At 41.5% G+C, this 23,444-nt stretch overlaps 1 protein-coding gene across 1 annotated transcript in view; it reads right to left on the bottom strand.

Annotated features, from left to right (window-relative positions):
- The window catches only part of KDM4C (lysine demethylase 4C), a 218,231-nt gene extending 198,976 nt beyond the window's left edge, over window positions 1-19,255 (bottom strand). Inside the window, 3 exon segments of the mRNA XM_038769518.1 lie at window positions 8,370-8,484; window positions 16,608-16,783; window positions 19,100-19,255. Of these exon segments, the coding sequence (XP_038625446.1) occupies window positions 8,370-8,484; window positions 16,608-16,783; window positions 19,100-19,243 (435 nt within the window). The 5' untranslated portion in view covers window positions 19,244-19,255.
- Between the last annotated feature and the right edge of the window lie 4,189 nt (window positions 19,256-23,444).

Below are 23,444 nucleotides of genomic sequence, written 5' to 3'. Positions count from 1 at the left end.
TCAGTCCATGATAAGATGCCTAGTTCCATATGGAATTCATTTTGCTTCTTTAAACTTCAAAAGTTAATTACAATATGTGATGTGATATACCTTTCTCTGATTTTTCCCTTTCTCTGGAAATTCCTGACAATCTCCTACATTCTGGGTTTAAAGAAAGATATTTTCATTCTGCCTATTTTAATATACTGTGTCTGTCATTTTACTGCTGCACTTTTTCATTCCCTCTGCTTTGTAAATTCCTGACAATAACCTCATATACCATGTTTAAAGAGAAAAACAAAATAGGGTAACAAAATCCAACATAAAGGTGGGGCAAGCATGGATTCCGGGGGAGGGGAGAGTTGAGAAGAAATAGGAAAAACGCCCAGAGAAACAACAGTGAAGTCATCAGTGAAAGCCGTGGGGATCAACAACAGTGTTTTGTCAGGGTCCCAATTACCCGGAAACTTCACTTCGATTTTTGAAACCAAAGAGAAAACACTCATTAAAAGCATTTGAGAGGAAAAATATCCGTTTCTACAAAGTAGTCAAGCAACTACTTTGTGCAGAGCACTATACTAGACATTTGGGAGAGTACAATATGGCACAATAGAATTGGTAGACATGATCCCAGCTCACAAGGGGCTTAAATTATATAAAATCAAAGTTGCTAGAAGCAGCCTAGTATTTTACCAGGGCCTTACATTTCTACAGTCTAGGAGACCAGGAGGGATTTAAGCAACAACAGCCTTTGGTTTCTCTTCTAACTGGACAGCCAAAAAGCACCACCAGGAACTCCTGCCACCTTCCCACTATGCCACCCAGGGTCCCCAGCCCTGGCATGCCCTGTACCTACAAGGCTACGGACTTAAGCTACGCAACCAGAGGCAAATACAAATTGGAGAACATTGGGAAGTTTTGGTTGTGACGGGACTTTTGAGGGCCTCAGGCCTCTACCAACCTACCCTTTACCACTGGATGTGTGCCACTCAGCTTTGTCTTTTATTGTTTCGGTACTTATAGTATTTTATCTTTCCTATTGTCTGGCAATCCATCAATCAATGGTATTTACTGAGCTCTTACTATGGCAGAGAACTTTACTAAGGCCCTCAGTCAATCGTATTTATTGAGCACTTACTGTGTGCAGAGCACTGTACTAAGCACTCAGGAGAATACGACAGAATTAGCAGACATGTTCTCTGGCCATAAGGAGCTCACATTCTAGAGGGACTAAACCCTTCCCTACCTTATCCTTAGCTTGTGAACCCCTGGAGGGCCAGGGATGATGTCTACTTCTCATGCATGCATTTTTTTTTTCCAGTTCCTAGTACCATGCTCCACACCCAGTAGGCACATTTTTTGTTATGGTATTTGTTAAGCACTTACTATAATAATAATAATAATGACATTTGTTAAGCACTTACTATGTGCAAGTCACTGTTCTAAGCGCTGGGAAGGATACAAGGCAATCAGATTGTCCCACATGGGGCTCACAGTCTTAATCCCCATTTTACAGATGAGGGAACTGAGGCACAGGGAAGTTGAGTGACTTGCCCAAAGTCACACAGCTGACAAGCGGCGGAGCTGGGATTAGAACCCATGACCTCTGACTCCCAAGCCCGTGCTCTTTCCACTGAACCACACTGCTTCCCCTATGTGCCAGGCACTGTACTAAGCACCAGGGGAGATACAAGCTAATCAGTTTGGACACAGTCCCTGTCCCACATTAGGCTCACAGTTTTAATCCCCATTTTACAGATGAGATAACTGAGGCAGAGAGAAGTAAAGTGACTTGTCCAAGGTCACACAGCAGACAAGTGATGGAGCCGGGATTAAAACTCAGGTTCTTCTGATTCCCAGGCCTATGTTCTATCCAGTAAGCTATGCTGCTTCACTTAAATACTATCACTCTTATAGCTATTCTGACAGCTTCAGCTTTTTTCTACTAGAAATAATGTATGTGGAGTCGTTGGAGTTCTCTGTTTTGTTTTTTAAATAATAATGATGGTATTTGTTAAGTGTTTACTATGTGCCAAGCACTGTTCTAAGTGCCAGGGTAGATACAAGGTAATCAGGTTGACCGACGTGGGGCTTGCAGTCTTAATCCCCATTTTACAGATAAGGTAACTGAGGTACAGAGAAGTTGTAACTTGCCCAAAGTCACACAGGTGATGAGTGGCGGAGCAGGGATTAGAACCCATGACCTCTGACTCCCAAGCCCGTGCTCTTTCCACTAAGCCACTCTGCTTCCCGCTAAAATCACCTCTACTCAGAATGAATTTAATATTTTCAATACCACACATGCCCACTGATTTTATTTATTCAGTTTAACTGGGAGTGGAATTTGGTCAGCAGAATGGATCTTGAAATTTATGCTTAGTAGGTCAGCCAGGCATTGTCTTGCATGCATCCAAGACCAAGTCTGACTTGGGAATGATCATCTCAATAGATTGTAAACTCCTTGAAGGGCAAGGATCATGTCTATTCACTCTATTGTAGTGTACTTTCCCAAGCACTTAGAACAAAGCTCTGTACACAGTAAGCATTCAATAACATTAATTGATTCATCTATCAACACCTTGTCTCTATGAAATGTCTAAGATCTTTCTGCTTGAAGATCTTTTCTTTCTTTTTTTTGTTTTGGCCCTGATATTTATAAACTATCTATTGTAAGCTTTCAAATAGCAATCTAAGAGATCAGCTAAACAATCTAGGAAGAAATATTTACAGAACAGCCTATTATAGCCTATAACTAACTAGCCTATTACATATGGACACTTGCAAATTATATCCTCCTATAAATAGGCCAGTCAAGATCATTTTTAAGGCTCAGCAATTTTACAATGCATAAACTGTGTTCCAGTCAAGATTTCTGAATCCTTTTTCCTCAATTATTCTCCCTCATCTATCCATTTAGCTCTATGTGTATTCCCTGTGCTATGTTGTGCCCTTAAAGGGCAGTGAGTCTGTTTGGGTCAATTAAAGTAGATGGCTTAAAGGAAAAAAGAAATCCACAATTGACAACCTCCAGGAAATAAGAATAAAACTTTAGCTGGAAAACTGCATGACTAGACTTATAGCAATCTGCTATAAGTCAAAATTCACCTGGGCTGGTCAACAGCTGCATTGGAGAGAGTCGAGGGAGGAGACTCAAGGTGACTGCGTGGAAAGAGACAATGGTAAACCACTTCTGTATTTTTACCAAGAAAACTCTATGGATATACTACCAGATGGATTGCAGATGGAGGTGAGGAATTCTTGGAGAGATGTATCCACGTAGTCACTATGGGTTGGAGATGACTCGACAGCATAAGATCAGACAAGACAATTTAAAAAAAAAAATGATTACAGCCTGACTACAGCCCCTTGTTAATAGGAATGATGATGTTGTCATCTCCCAAAATGAGGCAGAGGTTTGGAAATGCTGATCCACTGGGCTGGGCCCCTAACAAGAAAAATCAATGCTTAATAGGCTTTAGTAGCCCACATAGGTCTTGGAGATGCCCTACCTGGCTGGGCGCATCACTGTATATATGGAGAGAAAGGGTGAAATCCCACACTACAAATAAAATCCAACTCTTCCTGCTATGGAAAGAGGATGCTGCCTAAACAGGAGGTAAATATTGGAAAATGAAGTTGCAATGGTTGGAAAACAGGTAAGAATAAGAGAAGCAACTTGGCCTAGTGGAAAGAGCACAGGCTTGGGAGTCAAAGGGCCTCAATTCTAATCTTGGCTCCACCAATTTGCTGTATTACTTTGAGCAAGTCACTTAACTTTTCTGGGCCTCGGTTTCCTCATCTGTAAAGAATGGGGATTAAATCCCACTCCTGCCTACTTAGACTGCAAGCCCCAGTAAGGGACAAATACCATCATTAAATAAAAACCAAATAGCATATTTAAAGCCTAATGTGAAAGGATCAAGAAATAGGGGGCATGAAGTCCTCTTGTGGAGTTTCAATAGGGGATTTATAGCCTAGAAAATGAGAGACGACACTTGCATAAGTACTCTATTTAAAAAGTCAGGAAAAGAGACCTTAATATTAATGTTCTCAAGCTCTTTTGCACTAATAATGCAATAGTATATGGGAGCTTCTGTTGGAATTGCAGTAGTTTTCTTTCTTTTACAGTTAACTATACACCTCTTCAGCATGCATTGTAACAGTGCTTTGCACATAGTAAGCGCTTAATAAGTGCTATCATTATTATTATTGTAACACCATAATCAGATTTCTTTGCCTAGATGAACGGTGGATGGGTTCCGTCTCCCTTCCACTCTGCTGTGTCCACTATTGTTAACAACTGCATCTGAAGCATGATTTTTGGACAACGGATCATCCCTCCGATTAATAAATAGAAGACGGGAAGGCACACCGAGATTCTTCCAGTAATTTGGAGTTTCCTCCTGCCTAGTGCGTAAAACCATTTGCTGCCACAGAGCGCCATCTGGTGGACAAAACCCATTTCAGCAGCACCATTCCAAATGGGAGAAATAAATGGAAAGCAATTGCGTTTTACAGGGCCCTCCTTACAGCCAAGCTTCTGGAATCATCGCAATATTACGGTACTTTGGAAACTACACAGTGGCAAATTATCCATCAGCACTAATCTGACCACAGTGAAACCATCTGCACTTCCGGGGCTGCCAATCTGCCTCAGGCTTGAGGTGGTCCGGAGAAAAACCTTTCCAAACTTCAGCTGGCAAGTGGGGCCACCCCACATCAGAGCTTTCCTAACTGTGGCAAGCCCTCCGGCTCGTACCAACCAGCACCTTCCTGGACCAGTGACAAGTAGTAGAGTCAAACCATACCACCAGCTACCAAGGCTACCAAGGAAAGTTTTTACTTAGTTTTACCAGCGTGCAAGGTAGTGACACATCCACACTCTCACTCACTCCACTCCACCAAGGGTCCAAAATACCAGTCTGTAGTCAAAGGAGCCCGTTCTGCGGATGTTTCTTCTTTCTGCTTCCAAGTGCTGCTGTCTTCTGCTGCTTTCCAGTGCTGCTCTCCTGCTTCCTTCTCTCCGTGTGCTTCTTTCCTGAATACTTGCCCTCTGCGTGCTTCAGTGCTCCTCTAAGTGCTTCTTTAATGCTTGCTTCCTCCGCCTGTTTTGCTCCTACCTCTGCATGCTTCCTGCTTCTGCTCCACGTGCTTCTTTGCGATTCATTTGAAGGCCTTTTATCTGCCTTAAGTGTCACAGCTATGGCTCGATGTGGCAGCCATTGACTGGTCCAGGCCCATTACGGGGTAGAGCAGGGTGAGAAGGCCATACTTCCCTCCATGCTCCGTCCCCACAGGCCAGCGACTACCTGTCCTCGAGTAGAGCCCTTGTAGTTGTTCACGAGATCACAAACTGTCACTAATAAGGCCGATTGCTGTGGGCTCTCCACCTCGATCAAACTTTAGTGGGATCCGAGAACCACCCGAGCCCGTGGCCATTCCTGAAACCAGGATCTAGCTCCAAGTGGATTCCCCTCCAGCCTCATCACAGCTGCAGGTTTCATGTTGCAAGCTCATTGTAGGCAGGGAACATGTCTGTTTATTGTTGTATTGTACTCGCCCAAGCGCTTAGTACAGTGCTCTGCACACAGTATGTGCTCAATAAATACAACTGAATAAATGAATGAATGAATGAATGAATGAATGTGAGACTGCTCTTGACCCAGTCAAGGCAGTTCTACACTACCCCAAAACTACCTGGCCGTCCAGGAGACACCCTTATCTCAGTGGCCTAGGGTGTCCTAGTGGGTTCAGAAATCCCCTTTTGCTGCATTGCAATTTAAAGTTAATTGCAATTCTCACAGCAATAAAAACCACAGAAAGGACACTGACAACCCCTGGCATGCAAATTTCTAAACGACTGCAAAATAGTTGCTTCTCTTTTTACACAAAAAAAGTGCTTCATTTGAACTGTGCCACAACATTTGAACATTTGCGCTTCTTAGTATCTTTTCAGGTTCTATTTTGGTTCTTTGAGGTGGCTCTGGTGACAGATGATAGTTTGATCAATTGTTGAGAAGAACCTATGAATCTAAATTTTGATCTCCAAAATCTTTACGCACGTAAAAACAAAACTGTATTGGCAAACAAGAGTGGGAACAATTTTAATCAATGGTATTTGTTGAGCCCTTACTGTGTGCAGAGCACTGTACAAAAGTCCTTGGGAGAGTTCAAAACAATAAAGTAGATACAACCTCTGCCCACAAAAAAAAAAAATCACATGCTGCAGCATAATTCATATGAAGCATTTTTGTGGAAAATGAGAAGCAACTTTCCTGCAGTTCCTTAAGAACATTGCTTGCCAGGGGTTATCAGGGTCCTTTCTGTGGTTTTTACTGCAGTGAAAATTGCAATTAACTTCAAATTGCACTATAACAAAAGGGTGTTTTCTGTCCACAAGGAGCTCACAATCTATTGGGGGAAACTGACATTAAAATAAGCTACAGATAGGGGAAGCCACAGAGTAGGAGGATATGTAGGCGTGGGTATTAAAGGGCTTAGCGGATAGAGACTCAAGTAAATGCATAGATGACACAGCAGGGAAGGGAGAAAGGGTGGGCGATGAGAGACTGGTAAAAGAAGGCTTCCTGGAAGAGATGTGATTTCAGTAGGGCTTTAAGAAGGGGAGAGTGGTAGACTGTTGGATACGAAGGAAGATTGAGGATGTGACCAAGGGGTCAGCGGTGAGGCAGAATAAGTTGGAAGAGCAAACATCTTGGGGTGTGGGAGAGGAGGGAGGTTAGGTAGGTGGGAGAGAGCTGACTGAGTGCCCTAAAGCCAACGGTCAGGGGTTTCTGCTTAGAAAATCATTCTTAAAGAAATAGAAGAAATGAAGTTGAGCCAGAAAACAGAACATTTTGTATACAAAATCCCAAACTTCCTGCAGTTCAATATTAAGGCTGCGAGAAAACAAGAAACTTTGGATTTTCAAAGGAGTAAATGCACACTGCACTGTCATTTCTGTTAAGCCAGACATGAAAGTAATCACCAATCTACATACATGGGGCCTTAGAACTCAAGCAGCAGTCCTAAAATAAGCTTGATATAACCTTCATTTTTCTCTCATACTCTTATGGAGAGCAAATCCAATAGCTTTGTGAGAGAATTCCAGGTATTTTTGGTTATATACAGATACTTCTCGAGCAAATAAATTCAGGAACATATATGAGGTGGGGACAGATTGTAATGGGAGAGGATGGCCTTGATGAATGTAGGGAAAACCAATGTATATTTCAAAGGCATACAGAATTTCTCCCAGCTTAACTGAAAATGATTTGCAAGTCTGCTCTGCTCCTTGCAATTTAACCCAGTTCTTTAATATAATGATTTTCAGGTGAAGTAGGTATATGCTGCAGCCTACAACACCTAGTCATTTATTTTGCTTCCTGGTTATGTAGTCTCTATAAATATTGGTATTTCACAGACTTCAACCCATCTAGGTCTGCCCAATGTGAAGGAGGAAGGAGTTCCAGGTAGGAGGGAAGGTATGAACAAGAGGTGAGAGAGATGAGATCAAGGCACCGTGAGAAGGCAGCATGGCCTAATGGAAAGAACATGGGCCTGGTAAATCATAGGACCTAGCTTTTAATCCTGGCTCTGCCACTTGCCTGCTGTGTGACCTTGGACAATTCACTTCACTTCGCTGTGCCTCAGTTTCCTCATCTGTAAAATGGGGATTCAGTACCTGTTCTCCCTCACCCTTGGATTGGGAGCCCTATGTAGGACTAACCTGATTATCTTGTGCTTATCCCAGTACTTACAGTACTTGGCACAAAGGAAGGAGTAATAGCACAATTATACCACAGTGTGGTCTAGTGAAGAGCGCAGTACTCTCTTTGTGTTTACCTACATCACGGGTTTACGATGGTCACTTAACCTCTCTGTATCTCAGTTTCCATCCCTGTAAAATGGGAAGAATAAAACCTGCCCTTTTCAGTCTCACAGGGATGATGTGAGGACAAAATGGGTTAGTCAGTGTTAAAGTGCTTTTGGCAAAAGCACTATTCAAATTCAAAATATCATTATAAAAGAATCCCTAGCTCATAGTCTGAACCTTCACTGCATAATGAATACCAAAATATTTTAACAGTCACTTTAAAAAGCAGCCACCTTACTTCTACTCACATCAAATTCAATGTTTTATTTATGCTTACTTACCAAGATCTGGGTCTATTTAAATCGTTTATCTCAAACTGCTATGGATATCCTTATTACTTTACTGCCTCCCTTACACTCTTACTGATAAGTTTTTATTTCCTCAGGTCTTCTGTTGCCCACAAAGAATGATGTTTTGCCCAGAGAAAAAACAAACTCCAGTTTCTCTGCAGCAGCAAAGAACGCAACATCAAATGGTCTTTCACAAAAATCATTACATAGAAGAATAAACATACTTCATCATATATGCTCCCAATGACATCCGCTCCATAGATTGGTGCCTTAAAGGCTATATTCTTCCAGTATTTTCGTTCCCGTTCTTCAAAATTCTCATATATTGGGGTACAGTACCTACAAAGAGTCAGGTGAAATAAGAAAAAACCTTTAAGAGAGGACACTAGTATATAAAGTGTTCTTCATCTGTCATTTAAATATTTCACTAAAAACATTGCTCTATCAACATGAAAACATTTCAAACATTCATTTATTTGAATAAATAAATATAGGTATTCAATCAGGTTTATTGAGTATCTACTGTGTGCAGAGCACTGTACTGAGCACCTGGGAGAATACAAAAGAACTAGTAGACAAGATTCCTGCCCACTCTGGCTCTTTTTCATAAGTATCAAAACAACCTAGGATTCTCAGGTTGACATAGCCATTTTATACTTCCTACTCCAAGTAGGAAACTAATTTCTAGGGAAAAGCATATTCTGCCTAACCAGGACATACATGACCATAACCTAATGACAATGGAAAACAATTAACAAACAACCCATACTGGCAATGGATGATCATAATTTGTAATGGTTCAACAACATAACATTTCCTATATTCTTACAAATAAGGCTTTTATTTGGCCCTTTCTTCCGAATGAGGCTTTTTCTTCTCTCTTCTTTGAAAAGCTCCAGTGTCAAAATGAGCACTCAAATACCAGTATCTAATTCATGACTAATAATGCTGCAAACGTCGCTTTAATCACACGTGGGTAATGCTTCTGGCAACTATTACATTTCTAGACAATAGTTCAACAGTTCTTGTGTTTAGACTGCTTAATGATATTATTGCAAAGCCCAGCTAGAAGTTTTCATATTATTCTTTTCCCTCCAGTCATTTTTTTATAACAAATCATCAATGCCCTACTCAGATTACCTCATATTCCTTCATTCCTGGTAGCTGTATCATTTGCAGTCCCTCTTGGAGTCATTTTAAACTCAAGATTGGTGATTCTAAACTCCAGATTTTCACAACATAAACCTCTCTGTCATTAGTAGTAGTAGTGGTAGTAATAATAATAACAATAATAATTGTGATATTTGCTAAGCATTTACTCTGTGCCAAGCACTAGGGTAGACAGAATACAATCATGTCAGATACAGTCCCTGCCCCCATATGGAATTCACAGTCTAAGGGGAAGGGAGAGTGGGAGAGACTTCAACATTCCTGGATCTGATCAGGGACATTAGTGCTTCTGTTGCTGCCAATGCCACCACTATCCTGGCCACTTCTGAGGCTAGCAATTGCTAGCTTCTGGGACTACAAACCTGGGGCTGGACTGAGATGTGGAGAAAGCAGCAGGAAGCAGCAGAAGATGGAGGTGGTGGGGTAGAAGGTCTGAGGCTCTTGCCCCCTTTACCCCTAAGCACTAACCATCTGTTCTTCTTTTATGGTATTCGTTATGCACTTAATATGTGTCCAGCACTGTTCTAAATGCAGGGGTAGATACAAGTGTACCAGGTTAGACATAGCCCCTGTTTTACATCGGGCTCACAATCTAAATTGGAAAGTGGAGGATTTAATCCCCATTTTACATATGAGGTAACAGGCACAGAGAAGTTAAGTGACTTGCCCAAGGTCACAGCAAGCAACTGGGAGATCCAGGATTAGAACCCAGGTCCTCTGACTCCCAGGCAAGTGCACTTTGCACTAGGCCATGCTGCTTCTCTAATCTTCCCCCATTGCTCCCCACTCCAACCCTAGTCCCCTAAGAAGATCCATCCTCAGTTTGCGAAAGCAGCCAAGATGGTCGGCAGTAGGAGAAGCAGCAAGATCCTTATCAGGGATGAAGAAAAAAATTAATTAGGGAAGAACAGGAAATCCAAAGGCTGCAGGAACCTTGGAGGCATCTGGACCTCTAAACAGACACCCAAGTAACAACTACTTCAAGAGAGTTACTTCACCAGGCTGATGTGAATGCTTTATTTTTAGGGAGAATACTCTACTGAAATGAAAGATGAAACAGAATCAAGAAGAAAATGAGGCAGCTGCCTCACTTTCTCTATGTATTTGTTTCAAGCCTAATCCCTAAACCAAGGTTTCCATCACACAAAGCAAAATTTGAACAAAATGAAGGGGAATCAATTTCTTGCTACCAAATAAACCATCCTTGGGTTCTTCCTTACTGCTGGATCACCCGGCTTTACCAGAAAGAGGCAAACCAACAAATTTGTTAAACAGGAGTTGAGTTCACACAAGGAAAAACCATTCCATCACACCTCCATCTAAAAAGAATGGCTTCTTCAAAGCTGAGAAATTACTACTCCCCACTTCACTGACAGAGTCAGAATTGTCTTTTTTTTAAGCATTTTGGGACCAGTTGGACTAGCAGATGATGAAAAAAACTACAAACTTCATTTTAATATTCTCAACACCAATCATCATCATTACCACCACCAAATATCCAGTAATATAAAGCTTATCCAGAAAGCAAAAAAAGTTAATCGAGTTCTTTCCCTGTGTACCTACTTCCTGAAGCACTACTACTTTTCTTTTTTCTTTTAATGGTATTTGTTAAGCACTTACTATGTGCCAGGTACTATACTAACCTCTGGGGTACTCTTGCTTTGCTCTTAGAGGTAACAAACAGGGCTTTGTTCCAACAAGAAAGGGTCCTGGAGCTGTCATCTCAAGAGTCTGAGCCTGTTATTTGACCAGGCAGGTCGTCATTCATGTTGGTTTAGAGGCTTGTACTGGGCAAAATGGGGGGCGGTGAAGGGGGGGCCTGACTGCTATTTGGAAGTGGCAACTGCTCTTTCAAAAACAATTCCACTCTTCTCCACCCACCTATCCTATCCTAGTGTAGATACTTGTTCCGCTGTTTACATTACTAGCACCAACTGGACATTTTATACCTCTCCTGTCAAATGGCAGTATCAGAGCTCCATTCAGTTGTGTTTCTACAAGCAAATTGCACTGGCTACAGATTATATAGTATCAGTCAACCCAAAAATTAATGGCATTTATCACTACCCCATACTGTTTAGAATCTATAGGCATAAGGTTCAGATTTTGGCTTGATGGTTAGCCTTTCACTGCAATTAAAAGAATAATCGCTTTTGGTATATTATACTTCTTGTCAAATCAACCATGCAGAGCTGGTCTGAAAGTAGCTTTCTTTTGCACATAGTTGTGAAATATGGAAAATAAAACTGAATATCTTTGCTTTGGTATTCCCTGGGAAATATCATTAATGCCCTTCTTACAAAAATCCAACTAATGCCCAAGTTTCCCCAAGATGAAAACAGACAGGTAGAAAAAAAATGTGGGCTATCTCTTGTTAGCTGTGAAAATGAGCTTGCTATCAGGATGCATTCCAGAGCAGTTCAGAAACCATATTGTCCTGGTGGAAAGCACACAGCACAAGCCCGGGGACTTGGCTTGAAATCTGGAGATTCTCTATTAGAAATCTGGCTAGTAGAAAACCTCACTGTCAATAAAGCATTTTGACATTCCCATAGCAATTTGAATGGCTGAAGTTGAATTAAATCTTAGGCTGGATATCTAAATGGAGTGAAATTCCATTTTGAGGACACTTGTGTGACAGAATATTTTCCTGGATTCACTTAATTTTGCACCAATAGAATAAAATCCTTAAAGAAATCCAGATAATCAGATTATTTTCCATCTTCCCATCAGAACTTAGAGCCTCTCGATTTTTTTATTGTATTCTGATTCCCTGTGGATTAACCAATGGGTTGCTTTCAAAATATGACTTGAATATCTACAGCACAGTGTTTTAATTTGCCCTTCTTCTAAAGCTATGATGCTACTACATCCAGGCCACAGGTGCTTAAACTGAACGGGGGTGTAAGAGTAAGGTTCTGAAAGAAAAGAGGACCTGATGTCAAATCAAGATCAATTCACTAAAATGGCTGCAGCAAATCAATCATATCGATTGAGTGCTTACTATGTGCAGAGCACTGTACTAAGCACTTGAAGCAGCCCCACTCTAGGGTGTGGCACAACCATTCTGCAGATCGGCCCCACGGGTATATCCAGTGTTCTCCCTTTGGCAGACCCCCCCACCCTGACTCTGGACCACCCACCGGGCTGCTGGAATGAGCCAGGGGTCTGGCTTGTTCACCCTGGGTCCTAGGGCAGGGCCTAGAATGGAGAGGAATCTCTGCCCTGGTCCTAGAGCCTGGCAAGGAAAAAAGAGTCCTATTGGTTTCCAAGGCTGAGACAGGGAGTTGCAACCTGCTAGCCGAGGGCAACAATTAGAGCTAAGACCTTGGCTCACTCATTCATTCATTCAATCAGTCGTATTTACTGAATGCTTACTGTGTGCAGAACATTGTACTAAGCGCTTGGAGAGTACAAATGGTCAACATATAGAGACGGCCCCTACCCAACAATGGGCTCACAGTCTAGAAGACAGGCTCACAGTCCACTTGCAGTCCTCTTCCAGCTTCAAGGGGCAGAGTATCCTGCCTGCCCAAAATCTGTGGAGACATAGCTAATGATTTCACCCGCAGAGTGCCAATCCCATGGGGGCAAAGCCCCACCTTCCTCTCCCTGGCACCGCCATGGACTTGGCACCACTGCAATTATTGCCATCTAAACTGGAGTTTCACTTGGTAAGACTACATGCAGTAGTTTAGATGGCGCCCTGCCGCTCTGGCCATTATGGCTTCTTTCTGTAATCAAAGAACTCAAAGGTGGATTCTTTCTGAGTCTCAAAGAAGCAATCTAACCTAGTGGAAAGAACACAGGACTGGGAGCCAGGAGATCTGGGCTCTAATCCTGACTCCATCCTTGCCTGCTGGGTGACTTTGGACAAGTCACTTGATGGCCCTGGGCCTCAGTTTCCTCACCTGAGAAATGGGGATTCAACGCCTGTTCTCTCTCCCTCAGACTGTGAGCCCCATGTGGGGCTGACTGTATTGTATCTACTCCAGAGCTTAGTCGAGTGCTTGGCATTTGGCTTAACACTCCACTTAGTACAGTGCAAGTGCTTAGTACAGTGCTCTGCACACAGTAAGCGCTCAATAAATACGATTGAATGAATGAATGTTGTAATCACTATTTATTATGGTCACTCTTCAAACATAATCTAATTGAAAGAAAAATGAAAAAATGTGAAGATGAGTCCCCGAGTCAGTTACTTCCATTCTCCAGGGCCTCACGGGTATATGTGTAAGCAAAAGATCCTGTCAACAGATCCCTCCAATACCACATCAGGCCCCTCCTCCAGCTCACTACCAGCTGACATCTTTCACCATTATTATCACTGGTATTTACTGAGTGCCTACTGTGTGAAGAGTGCACAGACCAGGTGCTTGGGAGCATACAATAATGGTGTAAGGCTTTTCTAGGGGTGTGGAAGTAGAAGATTCTGACTAGTGTTGTGTTTAGAGATTTTGGCAAAACCTGAGAGAAGACTCTCCCAGGCTTTTGTTTAGATTACATTTTACATGTATGCTTACAATGCAATGCCAGGAGAAACATGAAGTTTTCGCCTACCATTGATAAAGGGGTATTTGGAAAAAAAAAAAGCCTCCATTGAGGTGATTCCTTTCATCCCAAAAGAAAGGTATAGTGATAAGGGCAGGAATACTGTCAGAACTGTCATCTCTACTCCTGCCAAGAGTTCAAAATATTAAAAATTTCCCACAAGAAGACATAAATCTCAATGAAATTATGAAGAGCTAGAACTGATTGATTTATTTAATACAAAACTCCCACATAGCTGCCAGCTTGCTGTTCAGAGCTAAAATGTGGCAATCAGAGAGATTAGAAAAACACCACCATCACAGTAGAGTCTCCAAGTTAAATGGGGAGTCAGACACTAATGTTAGCATTCTCTTAAAGGCTAACTCAAGTTTGAGGCAATGAGTGCTAAGTAGCAGTTTAGCTGAGTTGATTCCAAGCTCCCATAGCAAATCCTGGATTCCCAGTTAAACCTAGGGAGAAGTCTTGGAGCAGAAAGGAGAAAGAAAAGACGTTCTTGAGTCTTATCTTTTAAAATGCAAATTAAACACCATACTTTAGGAGGACTTGGCTAAGGAACACTCTTCATGGAGGATAATGTAATCCAAAGAAGAATCCAGGTTTTTGAAGCACCACACTGTCCAAGGGAAATGAAAAAGAGAACTGGGTGGGCAGCAAAAATAGCACCCTGAACCATCCTAGCAAAGGAAAACATTTGCCAAAGCTACATATCAATCAATCATATTTATTGAGCCCTTACTGTGTGCAGAGCACTGTATTAAGCCCTTTGGAGAATACAATATAACAGAGTTGGCAGACACATTCTCTGTCCATAAGAAGCTTAGTCTAGAAAATGAATTGTGGTATTAAGTGCTTACTATGTGCCAGGCACTGTACTAAGTGCTGGGGTAGATACAAACTAATCGGGTTGGACTCAATCCATGCTTCACAGTATTCATCCCCATTTTACAGATGAGGTAATTGAGGAACAGATAAGTGAAGTTACTTGCCCAAGGTCACATAGTAGACAAGTGGCAGAGCAGGGATTAGCACTTTACCTGTCTAAAATCGCTCATTATCTGGAAACACTGAAACAATCCACAACATCTCCAGAATCTGTTCCTTCTCTTCCATCCAGATGACCAAGCGCTTAGGACAGTGCTCTGCACACAGTAAGTGCTCAATAAATACGATTGATTGGTTGATTGACCACATGTTCTCTCTGTCTTCAAGGCCTTCTAGAACTGCATCTTTTCCAAGAGGCTTTCCCACATTAGCTCTCATTTCAGCAACTTCTGCGGCCACATCAGCACTACCTAAGCACTTCAGTAGCCCCCACAGGTAGCACTTATATAAGCATCTTTAAACGCTGTTGCTTCCCCCTACCTGAAATTTATTTCAGTGTTGCTTTGCACATAGTAAGCACTTAATAAATGCCATCATTATTATTATTATTATCTCCCCCGCTAGAATGTACATTCCTCAAGGGGAAAGGTCATGCCAATTATCTTTATTGACGCTCCCAGTTGCCTAGTAGAGTGCTCTGCACAGAATAAGCTCTCAGTACTATTGATTGAGCCTAAAAAAATGCAATTGTAAAAAACAAAGTGTATAAGAATTGTTGTTTATCCTTCAAATAAAGTTTTTCAATTTCCTCAGTTTAGTGATATTGTGGAGCCTCAAAAGTTAGGAACCATCAGAAGAGCCAGAAAGTTTTTCCTCTTCTTTTGTTGAGCAAATGAAGCTACAGTTAGCAAGAATGGGGTTTCAGCTCAAAAAATTTTACTCTTGTTCCATTTCCATTACAAGCAGCAGCATAGTCTAATGGATAGAGCATGGGCTTGGGAGTAGGAGGATCTAAGTAATCCCAGCTCTCCACTTCATTCAGTCGTATTTATTGAGCGCTTACTGTGTGCAGAGCATTGTACTAAGCGCTTGGGAAGTACAAGTTTGCAACATATACAGACGGTCCCTACCCAACAGCGGGCTCACAGTCTAGAAAGGGGAGACAGACAACATGTGAGCCCACTGTTGGGTAGCGACTGTCTCTATACGTTGCCAACTTGTACTTCCCAAGCGCTTAGTACAGTGCTCCACACACAGTAAGCACTCAATAAATACGATTGAGTGATTGATATTAACAAAATAAAATAAATAGAATAAATATGTACAAGTAAAATAGAGTAATAGATACGTACAAACATATATACATTTATACAGGTGCTGTGGGGAGGTGAAGGAGGTAAGGCGGGGGGAGGAGGGAGAGAGGAAGGAGGGGCTTGGGCAAGTTACTTAACTTCTCAATGCCTCAGTTCCCTCATCTTCAAATTGGGGATTCGATACCTGTTATCACTCCTACTTAAACTGATACGCATGTGGGACCTGATTATCTTGCATCTACCCTAGTGCTCAGTACAGTGCTTAGTGCAAAGTAAGCACTTAACAAATACCACAATTATTTCCCAGCTATTGGTCTGTACCTACCTTTTTCCAGAGTAGAACATACTGATAACTTCCTTGTTCCCTGGCCCTTCCTACAACTCTTATCTCCCCTTCAGTAAAACATGTTACTCAGAAAACAACTGAAATAGCATCATTTGGGGCCCAAGCATTCTTGATTTGGGTGATTAGAAATGGCATGCTGTGCATGGTAAAAAGTGTCAGTAATTAGGAGAAATGAGGGATGTTGGCTTCACTGGCTCTATCATGATGCAATAAAATAAGGCAAAATTATTTTACTTAAGTGGATAATAAATAGAACATACCTGTCACTGTTTGCTAATTGACGGTATTCTTTCACAGTCATTGGTTTTGTCTCGGTGTTGTACTGAGCACAAAATCCTGTCTTCCCAATAAAGGTTTGCTCAAGAGGTGCTGGAATCACCATGTCATCAATAGCATCATAATTTTGCCTTGGCTTCCACTCCTTTGGGGGAATTACCTAGGAAATTGAGGAAAATAATGAGGTAAAAACATACCCATTTCAAAGGAACAGCTAACACAGTACTAAAACTATCTCAAACTGAAGGATAACTGTATAGAGGCTATAAAACGAGCAGAAACTTAACATGCAAATTTATCATGTTTCACAAAACTGGATGCTATTTATATGGCCTGAAGGAGGTGGAGACTAAACGTAAGTTTGTATACTTATATTTGTCTGGTCTCCACCATTAAATGATTTGTTTCTTAAAAGGCAGGGCACATCATCACCAATGACATTTATTGAGCACTTACTACATGCACAGCACTGTACAAAGAGCTTGGGAGAGTACATCAGTTGGCAGATACGTTCCCTGCTCACAACAAGCTTATAGTCTAGACAGTGAGACACATGACTATTCTTTATTTATAATGCTTTGCTGGCCTCTATGCCCAAAGTAGGTGTTTTGCAAATGATTCTGATGATGGTGATTGGTGTAATAATAATAACTGGAGTATTTGCTAAGTGCTTACTACATGTCAAGCACTGTACTAAACACTGGGGTAGATTACCAGGGTAAGGGATAAGAGGTATTTGGTACACATTTTACAGAAAAGGGAACTGTCCTAGAAGGATACCCCAAACACTGTTCATTTCCAATATTGCTGCCCATTGCTAAAATAACTGCCATTTTATCCTTAACAATCCAGGCTTTCTTGTGCTCTGAACAGCCAAAGCAGACCTAAGAGCACAGACCAGTATGGTTTTCCTGTGTTAATATATAAGGCACAACTTTAAAAAGTTCCTTTTTTCAATCAGTGGTATTTACTTAGCACTTACTGTGTGCAGAGCACTGTACTAAATGCTTGGGAGAGTATAATTCAATGGAGTTGGTAGATGCATTCCCTGCCCACAAGGAGCTATACAGTGGATGTTTATTTCAAATCAATGCTTTCAACCGTCAATTTATGTGCTCTACATGCTAGTAAAGAGTAACAGTCATTATATATCCAAATTCAGGGTAAGGTTTGGGTTTCACTTTTGCAGCATCTCTCCTCTTATCCCAGCCCCAATTTAGTTGCCTTTTGTATTTAGCCAATACTTCTGGGGTTTTTTTTAAAGAACAAGTCAATGAGAGGCTGTTTCAGCTATTTCTTTGATCCCAGCATCACAGAGTTCTGGAAATTCAGCTTGCTAGCAGTTTGCCAGCTGGCTGGGTGCTGGATATCACCAAAATAATAATATAGCAGATTTACACAAAAATAGATTTTCTTTTCAAATAATACTTTAGAAGCAGAATAAAGAGATTAAATTACAGTCCATATTTGTGCATGTGGGCTAATGTACAGAGCAGGGGGCCGGGGGTTGGGAGATCTGGGTTCTGATCCCGGCTCCGCCACTTGCCTGCTGTGTGACTTTGAACAAGTCCCTTGACATCTCTGCACCTCATCTTCCTCATATGTAAAATGGGGATTAAATATCTATTATCCCTCCTCCTTAGACTGTCTCATCTGGGGCACAGACTGTGTCTAATCTGATTACACTGTATCTACCCCCACATTAAGCAGTGCTTTGCACACAGTAAAAGGGTTTAACAAATGCCACAGTTATCATTATTATTTACCTAATTAAATTGCATCTCATTCAACTTCCCTTCCTCTCTCCATGCTTACTCTGGTCCACCAGTCTGGAACTCCTTCTCCCCTAAAATCGGTCAGACCTCAGCTCTTCCCATCTTCAAGCCCACCTAAAATCCCACCTCCTCCAACATGCCTTCTCCAATTCGTCCCCAGAGCCTAAAAGTACATCAACAGCCACCTCCAGCACTTACGTTTTATCTCTCCTTAGCACTTGTGTCCATTCAATTATTTATTTTCATTACACTATTTGTAAATACTTAATGTCTGTCTCTCCACGATAGAGTAGAAGCTCTTTGAAGGCAGTGAACTGTACCCAGTAGGCACTCAATAAAATACCATTACTACTACCACCTCAAGAAATGAGGGAACTAAGTAAAAGCAGAAAGAATATCTGACCATTAGGAAGATAAATCCTATCAATATATGAGATGTGTGTGGATAGGCTGTAGATTTAAAATGCCAAATATTGAGAGAATAAATGAGAATGACTTCCTTTTAAATTCCTCAGATGAGAATGGAGCATCAAGGGCAATAATAATATTTCACACACTTTCTTTTGGGGGTACTACACCAATAAAAGCCTCCTACAGGATGAAGCAGATAAACATTACTTAAAGGAAGACAGTGAAAAGGTTTGGGTTTTTTTTTTCATTTCCTGAAAAATGAAGAGATCTGAAGTCAATAGAGTGGTTACCTTAGCAACTCCTGCTCGGTGAGCTCCTTGAGACTCCATATATGATATATATTTGTTAAAATCTTTGAACTCATCCATAGTTGGTCTAAAAGTCATAATCTTACATCCTGGATTAGGATGTTTGTCCATTCCTGCTCCCGCCATCCTGATAAAGACGACTCCTGGGGGAAGGATCAAAACAATTACTAACAGTAAGTGAAACTTGCACAAGAAAACCCATCTAAGTATGCTTTTCCTAGATTATGAAAACATCTGCTTCTCTGCACTGTCTAGAATTAGACCTTTAGAAATTTGTTCTCTCTTGCGTGTGCCTTTATAAAAAAAAAAAAAACTGGAACTCCAACCAGAACATTTTTCAATCCCTACAATAAGAATTTGGGGTTTTATTTAGAGAGAGAAAATGGCGTGTGTGTGTGTGTGTGTGTGTGTGTGTTTCTGGTTTCTTTAAATCTCCACATAAACTATACCATATCTTTCCATAGCTTATGTATCGCCTTGTCCATGTCCATATTATTGTAAATCACTTTCACACAAAGATTTGTCCACTATATAAGAAGCATTTACAGCAAATTTGTGTCAGTTCTGTTTTATGACTAAAATGTTAATATAGTATTCATTATCCAAACTACTATCTTGTGTGTTAACTCAAATGGCTATATAATAACTTAAAACAAAAGTTGCATACGCAGAAGACTTTCATCTTTTCCTGCTTCTCTGGAGAAATAAATATAATCTAGGCTTACAATATTCTGCTATGTGTTTCCCAAGAGAAATGTATTCAACAGATCGACCTTGGCTTTGAGGAGATTTGAGAGGATTTTGGTAATATGGCACAAACTAATCAAAGGATGAATCATTAGTTTCAAAGCTTGCCGAGAACGCTCTTTTATCAATGGTCTCATGAAGTCTGAAAATAGCAAAACTAGGAAAAATGATCAAACAACTTTCTAATTCAAAACCAAATGCCCTTGTCTAATTTCTCAGGAAAAGATTACTTTAGGATTCCGTGGCTAGACCCAAATTTAATACTAGTTTAAATGATGCTACAAAACTAGAGAAAGAGCATGAGACTGGGAGTCAGGAAATATGGGTTCTAGTCTCAACTCTGTCACTGATCTGCAGTGTGATCTTACGCAAATCACTTAATCTTCCTTTGCCTCAGATTCCTCATCTTTAAGAGGTAAGACACCATCTCTACCTACCTCTCATATTGTGAGCCCCATATAGGAGAGGGAGTGTTTCTGATCTGATTTACCAGTAACTACCTCAGGATTTAGCACAGTGCTTGGCATATAAGTGCAAAACACAAACCATGGTTATTATTATTTTCATTATTATTTTATAGTGGTGTTTGTTAAGTGCTTATTATGTGCCAGGGACTGTACTAAGCGCTGGGGTATGTAGATACAAGAGCATCAGGTGGGACATAGTCCATGTCCACAAGGGACTCACAGTCTTAATCCCCATTTTACTGATGAGGCAACTGAGGCACAAAGAAATTAAATGACCTGCCCAAGGTCATACAACAGGTACAAGGTAGATCTGGGATTAGAACCCAGGTCCTCTCACTCCTAGGCCCATGTTGTATCCACTAGGCCATGCTGTTTTTATTATTATTATTATTATTATTATCATTACTATGAAGAGACCTAAAGGGTGTGAATATTATTAAATTACAATTATCACTGTTCTACATAGAAATCACAGAGACGTGTGTGCTACAGGCAAAGAGAGCAGCAGAATTTGGTTGAGAATGAAAGCCAACTATGGTGGTTGAGTTACATATGGTTCTTTGGCTCATATGCCCAAAGCCAACCCAGTATAGTTCTCAGAGGTCATGTTTGAGTGACCAAAGAGACTTTTTGAGGCTAGGGAAATGGAAACCTCTGGATGCTCCCTCTGACACTGCTAAAGAACCCGAACACTGGCTGCCATATGGCTTAATGGCTTAATGTAGAAATACAACATATGAAAGATGTATGAGAGAAGTAACCACCCTAGATGCCTGCTTTATCTCATCGCCCAGCCCAAGAGTGACTCCTTGCTCAAAGACACTTTAAAAATTTCAAGATCATCACTTCCAGAAGAGGAAAAGTGTTTCCAGTGATGCTCTGTGCCCCACTACTCAGTTGGAGCGAGCTCATGGGGAATGGGCCGGTAACAAAAAGGTAGGGCTCATAGACTGCCTGAAACTACTGCTTCCATGAATAATACTCCCAACTTCTGAGACCAGATTTCATTCCTCAAAGGAAATCTGCATGCTGCTCTGGAGTCAGGTTAAATGAGGGCTCCCTGGCTTATTGGAAAAAGAACTTGACTGAAGTTAGGATTTGAGTTCTAGCCCTTGTTCTGCTTTTAACTGAGCAAGTGACCTTGGAGGAAATGCTCAACCTCTTGGTCAATCAATCAATCATATTTATTGAGCTCTTACTGTAAGCAGAGCACTGTACTAAGTGCTTGGGGGAGTACAATATAAACAGAGTTAGTAGGCACGTTCCCTGCCCACAAGGAGCTTACAGTCTAGAGGGGGAGGCAAATATTTAAAAATTATGGATATGCACACAAGTGCTCTAGACTGTGAGCCCACTGTTGGGTAGGGACTGTCTCTATATGTTGCCAACTTGTACTTCCCAAGCACTTAGTACAGTGCTCTGCACACAGTAAGCGCTCAATAAATACAATTGATTGATTGCTGTGTTCCCTTATTTGTAAAACAGAAATAACAACTGCATCCTCCCTACCTAACAGATTAACAGCTACTGCTCAGTGATGTGAGCTCCTGAGATGATGGCAACCAAAAACATTTGACACCTAGAGTCACACTTTAAATCTGGTGTTATTCGGGCAGCACCAACTCCCCCACCCCCAGCATCTCCCACCATAGACCCCAGACCTCTCAGTGGTGAGGAGACTCCAGCCACGTGAGTCCCAGAAGTCGTACAGAACTCAAGTAACTGTTTCCCAATGATAGCTGCAGATGAATGGTTATGCCACGTCACCAGTATTCAGGGTTGCTTGTGTGACAGTAATTCTCTCATGCTGAGAATTATGAGTGTGGCACACTGAGAAAAGTAAATGATAATCTCACCAATGCATTCTCTTTATAATTACAGGTTGTTTGTGCCACTGGATTAAGTATTGGCAGACATATAAATTATTCACATTGGCTGCAATTCTCTCCCTGATGCTCCGAGTTGGGGGGGGGGGGGGCTTAACAATAATCTCTCAAAAGCTGTGAAGCAGAAAACAATTTCCCTCCAGCTTCTCTCACGTTCTCTGACTGAAGCAAAAAAATTACTGCATGGAAGCTCATGGCCTCCACGACTGCCGATGAAGCTCTTCCCTCCCCATCCCGGAGGGATCCTAGAGGGATCCTAGAGGGAGCTACTGAAATGAGAGCAAATCTACTCCCGACAATTACCCGGGAGGATCTGATCCTGTCCCAATCCACATTTATCCCATTCCCAAACACCATGCACCTTCATTTGAGCAGAAATGCAGGATTTTTGTAATGGTATTTGTTTAGCGCTTATCATGTGCCAGGCACTGTACTAAGCACTGTGGGAGATACAAGCTAATCAGGTTGGACACAGACCATGTCCCACATGCGGCTCACAGTCCTAATCCTCATTTTACAGATGAATTAACTGAGGCACAGAGAGGTGAAGTGACTTGCCCAAGGACACACAGCCGACAAGTGGCAGAGCCACGATTAGAACCCAGGTCCTTCTGAATCCCAGGCCCATGTTCGACCCACTACGCCATGCTGCTTCTCAATGAATGAAGGCATTCCTCCCACCTAAACATTTTTTTCCCACTCTGAAAAAAGTTTGCTTCTAAAGCGTGGAATCGAAATAAACTCTCCTGAACTCTCATGGTTGGGTAATGTAGTTCTTTTCACAATACCCCCTTGTCCAGAGCCTTTTCTATCTATGGAGTGGATAAATATACCTATTACCAAGGCTGAGGCTGGTCTCCTGACCTAAGCAGAGTAATCCCACACTTTCTCCACCGCTCTGGGTCTTCTATGAGCATAGATGGTAGTGACAATCAACCAATCAATACTATTTACTGAACGCCATATACAGAGTATCGTATTGAGAAGCAGCATGGCCTAGTGGAAAGAGCACGGGCCTGGGAGTCAAAGGACCTAGGTTTTAATCCCAGCTCTGCCACGTACCTGCTGTGTGACCTTGGGTAATTTGCTTCACTACTCTGTGCCTCAGTTCCCTTATCTGTAAAATGGGGATTCAATACCTGCTCTGCCTCCTCCTACACCTGTGGACCCATCTTTTCACACCTTACAAAGACCCTTGTGCATAGTCTTCTTCCTTCTCTAACCACC

The sequence above is a fragment of the Tachyglossus aculeatus genome, chromosome X4 (genome assembly GCF_015852505.1).
Source record: "Tachyglossus aculeatus isolate mTacAcu1 chromosome X4, mTacAcu1.pri, whole genome shotgun sequence".
Taxonomy (NCBI): Eukaryota; Metazoa; Chordata; class Mammalia; order Monotremata; family Tachyglossidae; genus Tachyglossus; species Tachyglossus aculeatus.
The sequence above is the reverse complement of the archived record's forward strand: the minus strand, read 5'-3'. Positions and strand labels throughout refer to the sequence as shown.